Below are 19,735 nucleotides of genomic sequence, written 5' to 3' on the forward strand. Positions count from 1 at the left end.
CATAATTAGTTTATTACATTTTATCCTCTCTTTTTCAGTCTTACTAAAATTATAAGTTATTACATGAAAACAATAAAAAATGAATTAAAAAATGTAAAGTAAAAAATAAAATATTAAAAAATATGATTTTATTACTATAAATATATTATTCAAACATTTGAAATGAACTATTAAATAAAACAAAAATCAGTGTAACTCTTTCATTACAAATATATATTTTAAACTTTTGAAATGAATTATGGAATACAATATTTTAATTTTTTTTTTCAAATATAATTATTTTAAACTTTATATGGAGTTTTTAGTACATATTATTAATGTTAATTTTTATTAGATAAAATTAATTTAATTTTAAATACTAAAAAGAGAAAGAATATTATAGAAACGATAAGTATGATTTTTTATTGATAAACTTTTTAAGACAAAATTATTTCCTCACAATTGCTTTTTATTTTACTATCAATAAACATATATTATTTTCTAAATAATATTTTTTTATGAAATAAAATTAAAATATTTTTTAAATTTAATTTTATTAAATGACTAACTAATTAAAATAAAAAAATAGTATATAATAAAATTAATACTTTAAATATAAGTTATTCTTCAAGATAATAAATGTGTTGAAAGTATGTTAGATTTTTTATTTTTTTTAAATGGTTAAAATGTGTTTAAGGATACACATTAAAAGAATTATTTATTTATTTATTTAAAAAATGGATTTCCTTTAAAAATACTAAATATAAATCATGGGTAAAAACATAAATTATCTATGTGGCAGAAAAGGAAAAAAATTAAAAATATTAAATAACAAAAAAACTTAGACACTTATCAACAAAATAAAAAGATGACTTTTATAGTACCATCTTTTATAGAAAATAGATATTATCCTCTTTTATTATCTATTATAATATATAACAGATATTAATTTAATTTATACCAAATAGATAATAGATAATTGATTAATAGAATAATTTCAATTTTATATATAATTGACATTTTGAATGTTGATATAAAAATTTTAAAGGTAAGAAAGTAATAGTTGTAGAGCTAAAATAATAATTTATTACATATTAAATGTTAAAGTTGAAATATATTGATATTTTTAAAGTAAATCAATTTAAAAAAAAAATCAAATAGATAAAAAAGGTAGAATAACGTTTTAGAGAGACATTTTTTTATATGACAATGTAAATTATGAAAAAAAATAGTACGAAATTTTTATAATATAAACTTGTTGACCAATTAATTAGCAACAAAATAAGTATAAATGTAAAATTAAAAAATAAAATAATTCTCATCTATATGTGTGATAACAAAATAAATATAAATAAAGAAGAAATTAAAAATATAAAATGATTGAAAATAAAATGAATAATACCACTGTTATACTTGTAGTAGAATTAAATATTTAAACCATTTGATCCAAGGTTAATCACCACCACATGGCATCTTAATTTTGAAAGTTGTCTTTGAAGAATAGTTTTAAAAATTAGATGGTTGGTTTGATTGGAAGATGGTGGTTGACTCTTTTATTATAATTAATATATCATTATTTCAATGGGACTCAAATCAATATCAAAATATCTATTTTCAGATAAATCGATTACTTGTATGCATATAATTAATATAAGTAACAAAACAATAACTCAGGAAAAAACAAACTTTATGCAACACCTTCTAAACATAAATAAAACAAATAAAAACTCATAAATAAAAATTTATATAGTATTATACCAATTTAAAATTTCATCACCACAATTGATGAAAATAGGAAAGAATAGTTCAATAAATCTAAAATTAATGAAAAGTAACTAACTCTAATAAATAAGACAATACTTTTCATAATTTTTTAAAATTATTTTCTTCTCTCCCATCCCACAACCTACTTACATTTCATCATCTTCTAATTTCTTAATTAAATACACATTCCATTTAGTTTTTTTTTTTAAATTGAAATTCATGAGAAGTATAGATGCAACTTAATAAAAAAAAAAAACATAGAAGTGGGTAAAATTTTCATAATTAAATCATGCATTTTTTTTTTCTAAAAATTATTTGGTTTTTAAGTTGAGTTTATTAGATGATTCTTTTATTCGATTATTAGTATAAGTTATTATCGAGGTACGGAAAAAGTTATTTACGATCCAATATACAAAATAGATTTAATCGTGATTTTAGTATACTAAAATAAATTAATTTTAAATTTGTCGTTAATTATAATTTTTACTGTAAAATAAGTTATTTCAAAGATTTCGAAAAAAATTTCGTGTTAACATCATATATAAATACTAGCAGATTCCACTTAAAACATGTATACTTTTGATTGGTACTTCATAAGAAAGCATTTACAATAAAGAGGAAACTTGTTTTCATTCATATGCTAATGTTTTGTTTTGGAATAGTTGTACATGAATCCTACAAGTGTATGTTTAATTAACTTTGCAAAACAAAAAAAAAAAAAAAAGCATTTGAAGAAACATTAAATGTGGTATACAGTTTGGTTTAAAAATGAATGCTAAAAATAATAAAACCTAACCTAAATTTTGCTGTTTGATCGTGATTTTAGGAACATATATTCCTATTCCTATTAAATTTGTCTATTTATACCAAAGAGTTGGGAGAATTAGGGTTGGCAATTGGGTCAGAAATTAATGTTAGAGTATTTGATAGATAACCCACACATTAATAATCATAGTAATGTTTATGGTTACTATAATTGCCTCTAGAGTAATTTTAAACTAATAATAAAATGATAAATAAATAATATTAAAATATTATAAAAAAGAATGTTTTTACAGTAACATTATTTTTTACTAAATTTTGTTGGGTGCGAGGGAGGACAAAACACACTAAAAAATCTTGTGGTAATATGTGAGAGCAGTCAACAATCCTTGTAAGTTGTCATGGTGTGAAAAAATAAAATAAAAAAAACTATATTGGGATTACGTAAAAAAAAAATGATATTCATAGCAAAACCCAGCAGTACTAATATTCACTAAATAGAGTGTGTCCCTTTCAAAAACATAAAGGGAGGCACCTACCTTCTGCAGTGCCCCCATTTTCATCCATTCACTAAATAATCAATGTTGTTAGTTGGTAGATGCAGATCAACATTTCAAATTTAAATATTCACTGCCTTATTTATTGGTATTCAATGAATATTACAATGCATTTGTTGTGAGAGTTTATGCTGTAACTAAACAAATCCTAAAAACCATAACACATGGCATTGCTATGAAGCTTCACTGTCACACTGCCTGCAGTTAGAGCAGTTATTAGAGAAGGTCTCATCATGTCTCAAAAACACTTGGACATCATTCCAACTGTTAAAATAAAATATATCACCTTTTCTTCTTCTTTTAAATTTGAATTTTAAATTATTATTATTTTTGAATGGTCAAGATCTCATGCAGAATGAGTCACTGTAGAGACCATGCATTTGCTTCTGCTCAGATTGCCACATTTATTGAGCAACTCTAACACCTTATAGCAAATGGATTTTCTCTCTCACTAATAATACACACACACACACTTACTTTACCAGCTGTATATCATCACTGTTCATTACTTATAGTGTTTCAGCCTACCCTCTCACACTGTCATACCATATATACATCAAACAACTTCAAGCTTGCAGTTTTCCTCCTCCAAACATTCTGGATTTCAAGATCTCTCTCTTCTTCCTCAGCAGCACAGTACTAGGTTGTTTTTGTGTTGTGTTGTTTTTGTGCTGTTGTGGTAGTTGAGTTTGAGAAAATGTTATCATCAGGGTTGGATTTGGAGTACTGGCTAGTGAACCATCCTACCATAAGAAACTTCTCATGGACACCAGGTAAAACCCTAGGTTCCTCACCACACTTTCTCTTCTTCACCATTCTCTCTTACCTTTTCTCCACCTTCATTCTACCCCACAGGATCATATCTTCCTCCATATCACCACAGTTCATCAAAACCATCTCAGCCCTCCACAACATCTTCCTCCTTCTCCTCTCTTTCACCATGGCTCTTGGCTGCCTCCTCTCCACCCTCTACCATGCACCTCACCTCCACTGGATCGTCTGCTTCCCTCCCCACACCAAGCCCACCGGCCCTCTCTTCTTCTGGGCCTACATCTTCTACCTCTCCAAGATCCTCGAGTTCGCCGACACCCTCCTCATCATCCTCAGCAAATCCATCCAACGCCTCACCTTCCTCCACGTCTACCACCACTCCACCGTCGTCATCATGTGCTACATCTGGCTCCAAACCTCCCAGACCCTCTTCCCCGCCGTCCTCTTCACCAACGCCTCCGTGCATGTCCTGATGTACGCCTACTACTTATCCTGCGCACTCGGGGTGCGCCCCAGATGGAAGAAGATCGTCACCAACGTTCAGATCTTGCAGTTCTACTCCAGCTTCCTCGTTCTCGCCGTCATGCTCTACTACCACTTCACCGGTTCTGGCTGCTCCGGCGTCTGGGGTTGGACCTTCAACGTCGTCTTCTACGCCTCTCTTCTCGTTCTCTTCGTAGACTTTCACAAGAAGAGTTACGGTGCATCCTCCAAGAAGAATAAGCTCGCCGTTAAGCCTTCCAAGACCTTCTTTTATTCCAATCACACTCACAAGTGATTTGCACTATTTATGGTACGACATCATCATTATTCTTCCAATTCATTCTTTTTGTGAAAGCGAAATTCCATAGCATGTCACGTAACCTGGTCGTGAGAACTACCAACATGTCTCAGTTTCTCACTATCATCTACCTGTTTTTCATTCCTCTACTTTTTTTTCCTTGATTCTGACTCTGGGAACTTTTGTTATCAAGCTAGAATGGCAAAAGGCCGAATATTGAAATTGGGGTATGTGGGTGTTAAGGATTTGGTTGAGTTCGTGGAATATTTTTTTTTCAAATCGTTTTGTTAATGTGGATTTGTTTACTATTACACGCACGACATTTACCTTAAAATCTGGGACAAAACCTATGTACTCTAGATATATATATATATATATAATAGTTGGTGTTGTTGTTCCATTAAATGCGGAGCTTATCTAAAAATAGTCGTGTTTCAAGATGAAACTAATCATTCCATGATTATATATATATAGATCGGAAAAATAAACGTGTTATATATGCATGCATGGCCTAATTAATTAAGTTAATACGCGTGTTATTGGTCAAATAGTGATGACACGTGAATGTTCTGAAAGTACTTTTGAATTGTGGTCCAAGAACAGCTGCACAACTCATCACCAAAATAAAATTTAACAGCTGCATTTATAATATACCAACTACCTAACAACAACAGAATAAAGACTACTATTCTGCGCTAGATCTTCTACGTAGTACTACAATTGTTGTTTATTGGAATTGCCTTTTTCCTATTATATAAAGATAATTTGATGGTAATCGCACTTTTCTATTTTGTTATATTTTATTAATTTTTTTTTTGGGTGGAAGCTATATTTTTTTAATTATACTTCTGCAGCTTATTTAAATGATACCGGTACATCAAATACTGTTTACATGTCGATATTCAATTAATTTGATTTTCTATCTATATGTTCCATCTTAATTATAATTAAGTTCGCCTTAGCCAACCATACACAGTAATAATAATCATTAATGTTATCCAAGACAAACAATAATTTTATACAAAATTTGTAAAAAAACTTAAAATAATAGAATAATTACACCCTTTTCCAAGGGCTTTCTTTATTGTAACAGTGATTACTCATGTTTAAACTTTTTTATATATTAGTTAAAATATAATAAAATAGTAATCGATAAGAATACACAGCACGCATTTTTTTTTTATCAAAATTTAAAAGTTATATGTTTTTCTAATTGTATTTCAATTATATTTCATTTTTAATATATATAACGCAAAAAAAAAAATTGCAATCATAATACAACATTTTTAATTATGTTAATTTTGTTCAATTTTATCATAAGACATAAGCTCAATCCATATACAAAATTAATATCACATTTAACTTAAAAACTTTTAAGGCAATAGGTTTGTGGTATAGAGGAATACTCAACTATGATGAATCTCTCAAGAAAAAATTATCAAAGAAACATAACATTAATAAAACATGAATCTAGCCTACAAAAAACATGAATAAATTTATGCATTTATTCAATGTCTCTACTTAAAAAATGAGATTTAGACTCGTATCTACTTTCCTAAAACATCAATATGGATATAAAGTAGTGGTGGTCTACTTAAAAAGGAGATTTAGACTCGTATCTACCTTCCTAAGAACATCAATATGGATATATAAAGTGGTGTTGGTGGAAGCATGAATGACTGGAAAAGACATATAAGTGTTGTTTAAGGATGTTATATGCTGTGGAAAATCAAAACATCCATAATTTGCTGAGACATAACGGATCATATCTCAAATTGTGTAGTGCTTGGTTTCTATGTATTTGGGAGAAATTTGTTTACATGTTGGAATTTTATTTTATTTTATATATATGAAATCCTTTAATTGTATTTTATTTTATTTTTTATTTTAACTAATATGTTCAAGTAGTAGAAATGTTTCACACGATCACATAAAATTTTAACTTAACCTCAAATAAAAAAAAATTAAATTTCATCAGTAGAATAAAAAGTTCAAATCTTCACTCTTCGAACCTAATGTCAGATTTCATAAACGAAATGCAATTCATTTTTGTGACATTATTAATAAAATTTAACAGTCAATATATCCTAAATTACCTATTTAAGGAAATCATTAAAAAATTACTAAATGTAAGAATGACTTGCACGGCAAAAAAAATAACACTAAATTCCTACAAATCACCATTTAAATTGGATTCTAGATATGGATTTGGACAGTTCTGATTTCCATTTCAAAACTGTATTTTAAGTAGAATCACTGAAATGATATATATGCATATGCATTGTTCAATCCTTATCACAGTTCAAGGTTTTACAGCTCAGTACAAGGATGAAGTCTTAAAAACAAGACAACATAAAAAGAAGTTGGAAAAGTGAAAAAGTGCATAACAAATTTAATGAATAGAAGGACGTAATGAGTATGACAATGGTGAGCAAGGTATCCTCTGAAATTTTGGCCTTAAGCAAGGAAGGAAAGCTTTTAGAGCTGTCAGTACTAATAGATTCACTCTCTTCTTCACGTATTCTTCAACTCCTTTCATTGAGCTTACTCATAAATAGCTCACAATCTCTCATTTCATGCACGTCGACAATTGGAGACAATGTAATGTAATAAACTGTATCAGTGGATATATGGCTAATCATCACAGTGCACTTCTTTTCATCTTTGCTGTTATTTCATCTGGTAATTTCTTCACTTTTATAATCTCTATCTTTGGTCAACCTGTGTGAAGCAAATAAAGCATACTTGTTAACTATTAATCTTCCTATTTAGGTTCATATATAACTAAAAAAATTTAAACTTTAATTTGATAATTCCTTGTTTCATTTAATATTGGTTTGAAAACGACTTCACAACATTCGAATGTCAATAAATCAGGAGAAAAACGCAGTAGCTACAATAGGTGGTAGTGGTCCAATCTGCATAACAGAGTTTTGACCCGAATATAAAAACTTTGCCATTATTGGGTGTGCAACTCAGACTGTTGATTTGTTTATGCTTAGAGAAAAATGTTTATTTGTTAAAGCAACAAGGAGGCTTTCCAAGAAGGGTTATTTTTTACAATCTTAGAAATTTGATCTGTTGGGTGGCAGCACCTGAAACCTGTGGAAGCAGTAAGACTTTAACTATAGTAAATTACTGCAAGGAGACAATATGGCCTGCGATGACAGGAAGTGATAACTTCAGTGGAGATGCATTAAATCCTGGCCAATCAAAAGTGCACACAGCTGCTGTTGGATGGAGTGGAAGAATATGGGCTAGAACAGGCTGCAACTTTGACAAGAATGGCAATGGCAATTGTGAAACAGGTGCTTGTGGTACCAACATTAACTGTACAGGTCCAGGAACCCCACCTGCCACAATTGCTGACTTTACCCTTGGTGAACCTGATTTCTATGATGTTAGCCTTGTAGATGGCTTCAATTTGCCTGTGACAGTAAAAGCTGTTAATGGCACTGGGAACTGTAGCATTGCTGGCTGTGATGGAGATTTGAGGAAGAATTGTCCACCCCAGCTAGCTTCAAAGCAAGGTGACAAAGTTATTGCTTGCCGCAGTGCCTGTGATGTCTTTAACACTGACGAGTATTGCTGCAGAGGCACTTATGGAAACCCTGCTACATGTTTGTCTTCAAACTATTCAACCATGTTTAAACAGGTTTGTCCTGCAGCATATAGTTTTGCCCATGATGACCCCAGCATAATAACATGCTCGGGAGCAGACTTCGTTATTACATTCTGCGGCTTGAGGTAAGTTTATTCTAGACAAATCATATGTTCATGCATTCATTATATACAAATCAGATTAATTCTATTCCCTCATCTTCTTAACTACCATAATTCTTATTAATATTCATTTTTGATACAGGAACCAAACATTGTGTTCTTATCATGGCAAGACAGTTGCATGCAATGAATCTAATACTTATAAAGTCAAACCTCGGACATGGTTGGCCCTGATCCTGCCATTGGTATTCATGCAGACTTCATGGATCACGTGGTAGCAATTGTGCATGTACATTGAATGTTTTCTCAATGTTACACTTGAATAATTTTTTTTAATCGCTTGTTTTTTTGCTTTTTTGTCGTATCATTGACTTCTGTATTTCTGACTGTTACCGAAATTTACTCGGATGCTTAAAAGCCTCTACAAATCCAGGCATATAGTTTTATCTGTTGTAATTAATCATGCATTTTCTTCAATGGGAACCAACATTGTTCAACACGAGTAAAAAAATAAAACTGAAAACTAACCAACTCAAGCGTTCCGTATAACAAATCCAAAGGGAGAAAAAGCTAGTGCAAGACCTTTCTACTTTTCTTTACAAAAAAAAAAATTGAAACAAAATTTACTTATTTACATTATCTGTTGATAACACTGAAAATGGAGGCACTAGCTACCTGGACTTTCCACTGCTCTGATTTCCTTGTGATTTTGATTGGTCCTCAATTTCTTTCAAGTAAATTTCTGATCTGGCTTCTTCATTTTGGAATGGTAAAATTGAGACGGGGGCAGCAGGCACCGCATGCCACCGTTCTCTCAAAAATCTAATGAACTTCTGAGCCATTTCTCTCCGAAACTCAAGCTCCCTTGTGAACATATCCAAGAGAAGAAAGGAAAAGATGTACTTGAACGGGACAATGAGGAGTATGGTTGCAGAAGATATCAATACCATTGCAATCTCAGTAGTAATCTGAAAAAGAAGGCCATATTTTACATCCACAGGAGCAGAAATCAAAATAATAATATCAAATAGCATACCAAAAACTAGTGTGAGCTTCAACCAAATAAGATGTGGGAATGAAAATCACAACTAGATTTCTCATTACTCTTAATAATATACCTGTGGATGGCCAGAAAGTAAAATGGAACGTATTTTGAGGAGAGAGACATTCACTTGCTGCATAAAATCCTCAACATCACGCATGGCATCTTTTACAGCAATAATCTTTTGTATAGTATTGGATGGGGGCTGATCACGTATTGTGACTTCACCAAAAGATCGTCCTAGGCGGCCTTGCTCTTTAAGGGCCCTGATTGTGAGCATGCCAACTGCCAAAATCATCAGCATCATGGGAAACACATACGACACCAGATTTCTGGAAAGGCAAATTAAAACATCAGCTCAAACATGTAAGAAAAAGGTGCCCAGAACTATTAACAAGAACATCAATTAGCTTGTGCTGCAAATACACTATCCAAAACATCAACTTGGTTGGAGGGATCCATGAAGATTTATTTTGCTCTGTTCACCACCAACAACAATAAATTTTATCCAAGTGAGGTTGGTTACATTGATCACATGATGTCATTTGGCTTGGTTAAAAACCAAATTCTTACAGCAATGTTTTCCACCATGAAATTCATTGTTCACCAAATCTTGGAAAGTACATTACAGTTTTATGGTCCTCACATTTTGTGCAGGTCTAAACTGTTACTACAGTTAGGTGCATGAAGAATGTAAGTCTTACATAAATAACATTTAAGTAAATAATTATCTTTCATTAATAAAAGTAAAACAGAAGCTAGATATCAAATTATCATCATGCTGACTGATGACTGGGAAAACAGCAACCATCAATAGCATAATAAAAATGAGGTGAAGATCTACCTATAAAGTATAGTATAGGTGAGTCCAAGAAATGCAACAGTCAAGTGTGGCTCCTCCCAATGCCTAAGCTTTTCAAAGTTTTTCACAATCAAGGCGAAAGGAAACATTAGCTCCTGCACAGGAACAAAATCAATATCTAAGAGCTTATGATTTTTGGATCCTATTCAAAGAAGACAAGATAAATAAGCAATCATATATGATGGCCTAAGGCACCATTGCTAATAAGACTTTGGACATTGGACTCTTTTACAGTAAACTAAAATATCACTGGTTATAAGAATGAGTTAATACAGATAGCATTAGCAATACAATATATTAAATTCAATTGAATACTACTAGTAAAAGAAAAGAAGCAATATATCTTTACCAACCACTACGGTAATCATGAAATTTTAAAATGAGGACAAATTTAAATCTCTCCTCAGGTGGAGGGGAGTGTTGCTATACAGGGATGATCACAACCCCCACCCATCCACCCAGCCACGTTAAAGGATAAAAATTCTGTTCTCATGATTCTGGAAATTTCATAAATTAAAAGAAATTTGAAAAATATTGTAAGAAAACTTTTCAATACTGGCTTTTTATTGCAAAAATAGAGGGATGAGGTGAAATTAAATACTTGTATAACAAATTACCGTCCCGTGCTTATACATATTTCAGCTATTCCAAAATCCTAATACTGACAGTCATGGCCTCATGGCACAATTATACCAATATCTAGAAGAAATTGTGAGAAATATAAAGCATGTAAACACTGCTTACTGCCTTTGAATGAGAGTATAGATAACTGGTTTGAATGTTGTATAATCATAATCAAGTAGTTACTAGTCACTTAAATATCAAAGGAGACAAGAGAGCAAGTTAAGCATCCCAACCTTGAAAAGATCAATGTTGCTGGGTATGCCTTGTAGAGTTGCAGCATCAATGGTGGCTTGAGTCTTCTCCACAACGTGGTACTTTAGTCTGCTTATTTTTGCTGCTCTTTCTGTGAATGATAAATCAGCCACAACAAGATTCTTACTCAATATTAAACCTTTTACTGAAATGTTCTTCCAAAAGTTACTGGAAGTACTTGAACCCCAAGATGGAGATTTCATCCACTTCTGCAAGTAGATACTTCCATCTATGTCAAATACATGGTTGCGGCTATCAGCTATTTCATCAGAAGGTCGAGTTTCTGACTGATTGCGGGTATTTACATATCCTGTAATTAGTGGACCTCCCCAGTAATTAACAGCTAAAGTTTGGAGGACAATGTCACCATGTGGTGCATTCTGTAAATATGAGAACTGAACTAGTTTGGTGGGATTGTCAAGCAACTTCCGCAAATATTGAAGGGCTTGGAGTCTAGCAATACCATTAATAGCAGAGGTTGTTGCCCTATCACTTCCTTTGCGAGCTCCATATACATTAAAAAGTGACTCATCATACTCATCAGGTCCATACTCACGTATGAACCTGTGTAGAGCGATGACTTCATTTATAAGTGCATGCCAAACATCCCTCCTCATCTCACCTCCTAAATCAATGAATTCCAGCACCCACCTATTCAACCAAAGTAAGAATATAAAAGAAACAGAAAATGCATTATTTTAAAACGAGCAGAAAAGCACTGGTGAAAGAGGAGGGCAAAACTGTGGTACTTGAGTTATTTTATTTATGAGAAAATGGAGAAAAACTGAAGGAGAGTACGATATTCTCCATAACTTTTATCAGCTGAGTATTTAGAATGTTTAGTTGGACTTCATCTTTTTTACCCAGACATATTTTTCTGATAAAGCTGAGTTCTATTTACCCAGACTCATTAGAACTAATAAAAAAAAATGCTGGAAGAAGCTTACTCACTTTGTTTCTGAGCCAGAGGAAACAGAAACAGCAGAGTCAAAAAGTGAAGATCCTAACGGCCCAACCTTTGCCTTCTCTACTTGTAAACCATTACTTGTAAGATCCAATCTCATGGCTCTCTTCTCCCCCAGTATGCTAACTGTCTGGAACATATAGGTTTGAAAAGAACAATCAAACAAGATGGTGATTACTTTTTTTTATTATACAAACTCTATATAGCTCTGTAACACTTAACAGACTGTAATAAATATCAAACCCACCTAAGATCTGAAAATGTAACGGGATTGTTACAGAATATAACTAAGTATACAACTGTTCAATTATCACAGAACATATACTACTAACTGTTTAACATATTAAAATACTACTATAATAATAACCATAGTATAGAATCATAAAATACCTCAAAATAGATTGCTTTATCTGTTAGAGTAAGTTTGCCAGGCCAGGCCATATTATTCTCCCATTTCAAAACAGGTCGCTTACTGTTGGAACTAGTGCATAAAATTCTCTCCTGAGACAGTTGAGGAAACTCTGGAATCTGATGCGATATCTGTTTTTGACGCACTCTACAGTAATATCAGTACAAGTTTAGCACAAAAAAGTTGTCATACAGAGAATGTTTAGAAGTTCTGAGGTCGTTCCAGCACTATTAAGCAAAGAGCGTGTCACAGAACAAACCATAAAATGAAAAATGCAACTAAAATGTATATCATCTCTTTTTATATTTCAAGGCTAGACTAAAGCAACTGTACCATATGTTAGGTCTATTTACCATCTGAAGCATCAGAACTAACAGTGAACCTTTAATGCAACAGATTTATTTCGTAATAGCTTACATAAACCTTCATCGTAGCAAATTAGAAAATTCAAGAGAAAATAAGAGAAAGGAGTCGTCTGAAGCAAAGACATTATAAACAGAAAGTTTAAAAAAGTGAATAAAAGATGAAACAAATAATCATTCATCGTTTTATTTTTAAGAAATTATGACAATTAAGAGGATCTTTTCACAAAAAATCTTAATTCCTTCATCATGCAAAAATGAAATTTCATTCCTTCATGCATTAATTATCTTGGATAAAATGAGAATACCTAGTGCATTAGAAGAATTTGAGATTTGAAAATTGGAAAACCGTTACACATTGTTTATATTTCACCAACTTGAAAGTCAAAAACACATGTTGCTTGGATGTCTTCTAAGATCATCACATCATTGACAAAATGATGACTAACAACTCACTTGATAAACTCATTAATGTAATTCAGCCATGAGCTCACAGAAATGCCCTCTTGATTGCCAGCAAGAGCCTTGAAAAGATTGTGCACTGTGGGATGGTCAACCACACCAGAGATTGCAGGAGCAATACGAATAAAAGCCTCCTCCGTGACAAGTTTATTCTGCTAAGCCCACAAAAAATTACATATATGAAGTGATCTCTCAAAATCATAAAGAAAAATGACATAATGCAATTGTAATGAAGAAAATAGCTAGAAATCCTTGAACCAAATATCTCCCGGTTTCAATGTTCTATTATGATATCATTGATTTAATTCATTAGATTGATGAAATAACTTTTCCCTAGATTATCATTCACAAGATGGACACATTTCTTGTGCAACAGGGTGGATACTTTATATTTAAAAGTAAAATACTTTCTAGTTGGTCATCAACGTCACCCTTAGAAGTTCAAACATCGTGGTACCATGCAAAAGGTCAATTAGTGGGAGAATTCCCGACAAAATGCTATCACTCTTCTCATATCTCCCATATGCAATCACCAGCAAATGCAATGCTGGTAGGGCACCTGAATTACATTAACTAAAGGAAAGAACTGAACCTGTAAAGAAGTCTTCTCTGCATTGCTGGAAAGGTTGTCGGTATAAGGATTGTCCCAGGCAACCATGGTTATGAATATCAACCTCTGGAAGGCAGGGTCCTACAAACACATCCAAAAGCAATAAACATTGCATTTCCCTTTTGGAAATAAAAGAATAAAGTTTATTTGGCATTACAGCATCTGATAATTAAATGGTAGAAAGTAAAACAAAGAAATCCAGTAAATTAGGCTTCTTTTATCATTGCTGTTTTTCTACCATTCAAATTTGCCAAAAAACAATTTGTTTTATAGCAATTTTTCAGAAAATTATTTCATGGTATGTGTGTGCTTCCGTTGGGTACCTAAAAGAAAAATAATAGAAAGATTCTTATGGAATAGGATGAAAAGAACAAGAAGAAGGTTCTGAGTTGATGCTGGTGAGATAGGTAGGAGAAAGTTCTGAGTTGATGTCTTTACATCCTAACAGCTTCCGTCTTTTGGAGGGAGGCTGCACTATTCTTTACCACTAGATAGGTAGGAGAAAGTTCGGAGTTGATGCTGGTGAAATTGACGACTAGTGACTCCAAACAATACAAATGATGAAGAGCTCGTCAAACAAGGTAAGGGCTCAGGTATGAACAACTATTGGTGAGATTGAGGATTCACATTGAGGTTTTAGGTGAAAAGCAGCTGAAGATGTCACAAACATACACATGAGACTTGGTATTCTTGAGGTAGACAACCAATCAGCTTGGACCACCTTCAATGGCTAGCTGGCATTTGATGAAATGCTTGACCATCTTGTTCGTGCTAATAAGAAACAAGGATTTAGTAGTCCTCGAACAGCTGGAAAAGACTAGAGCAGAGGGCAGTAAAAACATGGGAAGGAGGAGTGGTGTTGATCAGATAGATGAAAAGAAAAATATGCAGATACATGAAATATAAAGCATTACTTTGTTTGTGTGAAAATTGTGTTCAGTAAATCAATTTAAAACATGTATAATGAACAAGGGAAAAAAAGCTTTCCCCAACTTTAACGAGAAAAATAAAATGATAAAACAGAAATTCATATGCATGTCTCGTGAAACCATGAGGAGCTTTGATAAAACAAAAACAGAAAATGAACTTCAGAACATGGCTTCCAACATGCCATAAACAGAACAATATTCTATACCTGGAGGGAAGGATGAATAGCAGAACCATCCCTAGACAAAAATCTAAAGCAGCAATATTCAACCAAATTACGGGCATCATTATATACAGATTCAGGCACTAGAGCTCCAAATATTTTCTGCATTTTCTTCCCAGTCAATCCATTCATCCTGCATATCTTATTTTTAAAAGGTCAAATAATAATTTTTATATCCGTTTGATAGGCATGAAGCAAGCAAGAAACACAAAAAAGACAAGACCCTTGTTAATGGTGCTTCATACGATCCAATTTTCCATTCAAATTAAATTAAAATACGCAAACACGTGCCAATTGGTGATAATAGAACATAATCTCACATGGCAACAGCCCTCCCTGTTAAGATCAGAGGTGGGCGTGCTTGATGTTGTGGGTCCATTCCTCCACAATCCCCTGGGAATTCAGGCTTCATTGAAGTTGAGAAATAAACATCCAGAATTCCGAATAAAGATAAAAATAATTTGGTTTCTAAGAAAGACTTTAGTACAAACACGGTTTCCCTTCTCCCCAAACAGAAAATCTCGTCCCTCCAAAACACTAGGAATAACAGTCTAACATCTTAAGTCCCTTTCAGAAGTCTGCAACACTACCTATAGATCACTAGAACTGTGAGAGCACAAACTATAACTGCCAAATCCAAAATTAATACGAAACTAACTGTGTGATACATAACTATAATAAATCAGAGTTTGTGCAACAAGACAATCTATATAACCCAGAAAATTAAAGTAATATACATCCTAATAGGAAAGCTGTTAAGCTACACATTTAGTAAAAATGATAAATTGAAAATTACATTCTTGAATACGTCAGTCATAGCTAGCAAGAACCACACTTCTTATTTTTGGATTAAATAAAACAATTTAAGAAAGTGCTGAAATTATCAGAACCAATACCTAATCATTTTAAGGCAAAAGAAAAGGAAGAGCAGAAAATATACATTATGAACTGTATTCTCTTATTACACTATTTTTTTCTGTAATTTTGAGAATAAATAATTTTACCATGAATTCCAATTGCAAAAGTAAAAACATATTTCATAAAGCACTTCAATTATATACTCTGATCTTGAATTTGCTAATGTAAAACTTTTTTTATTAATGCACTTCAGTTATATACTTTAATCTAGAATTTGTTAATGTATAATCCTTTTGATGAATGCATTGACCCAATGACCAAATCAAAAATTTTCACCCAAAAGTGAGTAAGTGTATTCACCTGCTGAATTGTTCAATACAAATTACAGCGGCTAGAGAAAGAACCCCACTTGGCGTTCTGCGGTCAATTGTCTGCTCTATCATAAATATGTCTTCCATGAATTGAAATCCAAAATCATCTACAGGACCAGGCTTCTTACTTTGACCAGGTTTTGCACGGGGAAAAGTCACTTCATTCAAAAAATTTTGGGTCCTTGACATCAATACATTCAATCTTTCTTGAATAGAACCTTTGAAAAGGAAATCGAAGTTTAATAATTCAAATAAACAGCCAGAATGAGAGGCACACAAAAAAATACACTATAAATTTAGAGATGGTATATCCTTTTAACCTCGTCCTAGTTTCACAAACTTAAAAAAAAGGAAAAACATTTAATATTGAGAATTGGAAAATAAGCTGATTTATGATGAGAACTTAGATACTAAAAGCTAAAATACCAAGTAATCACATGCAACAAGCAAACAGCTCGGGCACAAGGTTATCAAGTGGAGATTCAAAATGTGAATTGTCAAACTAGCTTTTGAATCTTGAGTCATAATTTGAACTGAATGACAAGATTCAAAGACAGTGGAAAAATAGCATCAAATATATCACAGATTATACATACTGTTCAATCAAATAATTTTAAACTAGAAATAGACCTTATATATAAGTATGTAAACTTGGTAAAGGCTCTACTTTGAAAGAATGGAAACCAAACAACGAATAGCCAATTAGAATGCATGAATTGAATGAGTAAAATAACTTATAAAGCAGTGGAATAACCAAATAAGATTAGTTCAAAAGTGTTTTTTCTTCCTTTTTCATTTTAAGAATTTAAACTTATATAACTTTCCAATTCGTTTCATGAAATTTGGTAAAAGAAAAAGGAAAGAAAGACAATTGTTGAACTGTATGATTCACCAATTACTTCGTGTACAGTAAGATTGAAAGTCATTTGAGATTCATCTTATGATACAAATGGATATGCAGCAAAGTTGGATGGATAGGAAGTTTCAATTTGTGAATGAAGTAAGTAAAGAACTGAATAGATGTGTCGGGTGTGGCCATGAATGAGAGAAAAATTATTAAAAAAATAGTAGTTTAAGAATAATTGCATGTGAATTGAGCATGGTTGGAAACACAAATAAGAACCACACATGTAATCCAATCAAACCAAACTTAAACAATAAAGTTAAAAGGTGTGATGGCACTTTGAGAATAAGAAGTCAGAAGAGAAAGTACCGGTACTTATGTCATTTAGCTTCCATTTATCCCCCAAAGACTGTGGCACAAACTTGAACGGAAACTTTTGCTCTGAGAATACTCTTCTTGAATACTTGTATGTAAAAAAACCTCTGTGCGCAGAAATCGTGTATCTAGGTGATGTCCCCATTTGGGTCATCGGAAACTTTGAGCCCATCATATATTTTCTTTGATTCTGTACTCAAGATTCAATCTTTGAGAAGCATCCAACAAAATACAGAGAATTAATTGGTTAAAATGGAAGAGGGTGAGACTTGAGAGAGAGAAAATGATAGAGATCATCCATTCATGCTTTTGCTGTTCTTCTGATTGCTCTGCTCATGTCTTGTTCAGGAAAAGAAAAAACATATAATTGTTAATTGTGTTATTAAAAAATTAATAATTAGTGTTTTATACCGACTCATCACATGTACATTTTCCGATCAAAATCACATGTACACTGAGAGATGATCCTATCCGTCCAAGACATAACCGAACAGCCAATAAGATTAGAACGACTAATAAATATCTTCTGTTAGGTATTTGGAACAATTTATATATATATATATATATATATATATATCTATGTATATATATCATAGCCTAGAAAATATACATATAGATTAGATTAAATTTTGATATTTATTTCTGGTCAAATTTAAACAAATAATTATTTATGCAGTCAATCAATCTAATTAACATGTATAATTTGTACTAAATTCAAATCAATTACTTGTTAAGAGAAAGTGATACAAATTAGTTAAATCTACTTCTTCTATGGTTATTATTATTTTCAATAATTTACCATTAATAATATTAAATATATTTTTTAATATAATTTAGAGGAATTAATGTAATCTTAAGTTTCCATATAACTTTTATTGTATTTTTTGTTAAGAATTTTAAAAACTATATCGCATATAATAAAAATAAAAAATAAATAAATTGACATAGGTGCATGAGAGTTTAAATCCAATATATCAACTAATGTTTTTTTATATAGAAGATGAATTTACTGAAAAATAACATATGATAAATTCAAATTAACATAAGTTGAAAGAGATAGTATTCAAATAAATAATCAGTTAATTTATCATTTTTTTGGTTATTAATATATTTTATATTTTTATTGAATATTTATAGTTTAGTAATTAAGTTTTTTTTTTTCCTTCAAAAGCAAACAATACATATTTCTAAAATGTTTTTACAATCCTATTAAATTATTCACAATCCTTTTTATTTTGAATATTAATAATTAGTATTTGTGATCGAGTGATATGAGTTCCGTATAATCTTATATCAAAAGTTTTTTTAATATAGGATTAAAATGAATTTGTTCTCTTAAAATGAATAATTGTATGAAAAACGTGTTTATGATTGAAAATACTTTCGCTTAGAAGATATTATATAGACTTAGAAGAAACTTGTTTTAAAAGAGAATATTAGTGAAATCTAAATGTAAATCTAAATCAAACCATAACAAGTAAAAATAGAAAGATAATCGACGTATAAAGTAAAAGTTCATAAATCAATTATCACTATACTTGAAAATAAAACTAATATTAATCTATTATTTGAATTGGAGAGAAATTTGTCATTTTCTCAAAAACCCATAAAGAATTGACGTAAAAACATATATAATAAAACATTAAATTAGATTTGAAGTTAAAATTAATGATAATCTTTTATTTAAATTGAACTTAAATATCATCAATATTGTCTCTTAGTTAAACTTCCTTATATGTCTATAAAGAATTGACATAAAAGTTTTATCTAATGTTTGGAGTCAAAATGTCAATATTGAAATGAAAACTAAATAAAATCTCATGATAAAATTACTTAGAATAGCCTATCAATATATTAAAATCACAATAAATTAAGAAATTAGATATGAAATATGAAATATAACATTTTTTTACATAAATTAAAATGAAATATAAAAAGAAGTCTAAAAATTCAATAAATTTTAAAATAAAAATTTCTACCATAACATCAATTTGTATGGAACCTATAAAACGTATTTATAGTTTTAAGAAAATAAAGTACAACAAAACAAAAATTTATACAATTTTATTAACATTAACCATATTATGCATCATAGTTTTTTATTTAACATATCATCTTATATATATTTATAATAATTTTAAAGCATAAATCAAAATTATATCACTAAATTAAATAATAATAATTTAAATATTTCTCAAGACATTAATTAAAAT

The 19,735-nt window shown here is 31.0% G+C and overlaps 2 protein-coding genes across 11 annotated transcripts; one reads left to right on the plus strand and one right to left on the minus strand.

Annotated features, from left to right (window-relative positions):
* The first annotated feature begins 3,571 nt into the window (after nt 1-3,571).
* On the plus strand, nt 3,572-4,993 carry LOC106775751 (putative elongation of fatty acids protein DDB_G0272012). The gene has a single exon (XM_014662920.2). The coding sequence runs from the start codon at nt 3,760-3,762 to the stop codon at nt 4,609-4,611; it is 852 nt and encodes a 283-aa protein (XP_014518406.1). The 5' UTR covers nt 3,572-3,759; the 3' UTR covers nt 4,612-4,993.
* A 1,902-nt stretch (nt 4,994-6,895) lies between these two features.
* Nucleotides 6,896-17,893, minus strand: LOC106775749. 10 transcript variants are annotated; one of them, XR_002669961.1, is made up of 14 exons: nt 17,517-17,893; nt 16,293-16,521; nt 15,395-15,467; nt 15,060-15,215; nt 13,907-14,005; nt 13,309-13,466; nt 12,472-12,637; nt 12,069-12,211; nt 11,099-11,768; nt 10,224-10,336; nt 9,456-9,711; nt 9,013-9,305; nt 7,710-8,042; nt 6,896-7,335 (listed from the first exon to the last, which is right to left on the minus strand). XR_002669961.1 is itself a non-coding variant. In XM_022787103.1 (13 exons), exons 1-13 carry the CDS (start codon nt 17,695-17,697, stop codon nt 7,290-7,292), a joined length of 2,583 nt encoding a protein of 860 aa, XP_022642824.1. In that variant the 5' UTR covers nt 17,698-17,893; the 3' UTR covers nt 6,898-7,289. The 10 variants fall into 10 exon arrangements, 8 of the variants coding, with proteins under 8 accessions (XP_022642824.1, XP_022642820.1, XP_022642823.1 ...); XR_002669962.1 differs by lacking the exon at nt 6,896-7,335 and adding an exon at nt 8,124-8,372 and having other exon boundaries at nt 7,917-8,042; XM_022787103.1 differs by lacking the exon at nt 7,710-8,042 and having other exon boundaries at nt 6,898-7,335.
* Nucleotides 17,894-19,735: the final 1,842 nt, after the last annotated feature.

This window comes from Vigna radiata, chromosome 10 (genome assembly GCF_000741045.1).
Source record: "Vigna radiata var. radiata cultivar VC1973A chromosome 10, Vradiata_ver6, whole genome shotgun sequence".
Taxonomy (NCBI): domain Eukaryota; kingdom Viridiplantae; phylum Streptophyta; class Magnoliopsida; order Fabales; family Fabaceae; genus Vigna; species Vigna radiata.

Bases quoted from the DNA above. Each gene is read 5' to 3' on its own strand.
- LOC106775751 (XM_014662920.2), top strand. From the start codon at position 3,760: ATGTTATCATCAGGGTTGGATTTGGAGTACTGGCTAGTGAACCATCCT.
- LOC106775749 (XM_022787099.1), bottom strand. From the start codon at position 17,697: ATGATGGGCTCAAAGTTTCCGATGACCCAAATGGGGACATCACCTAGA. The intron at 9,306-9,455 runs GTATATTATTAA...CTTCTTTTTCAG, and splicing joins TACTTTCTGGCCATCCACAG to ATTACTACTGAGATTGCAAT. The intron at 8,043-9,012 runs GTAGCTAGTGCC...TTACTGTCACAG, and splicing joins CAGAGCAGTGGAAAGTCCAG to GCAAATTGAAGCCATCTACA.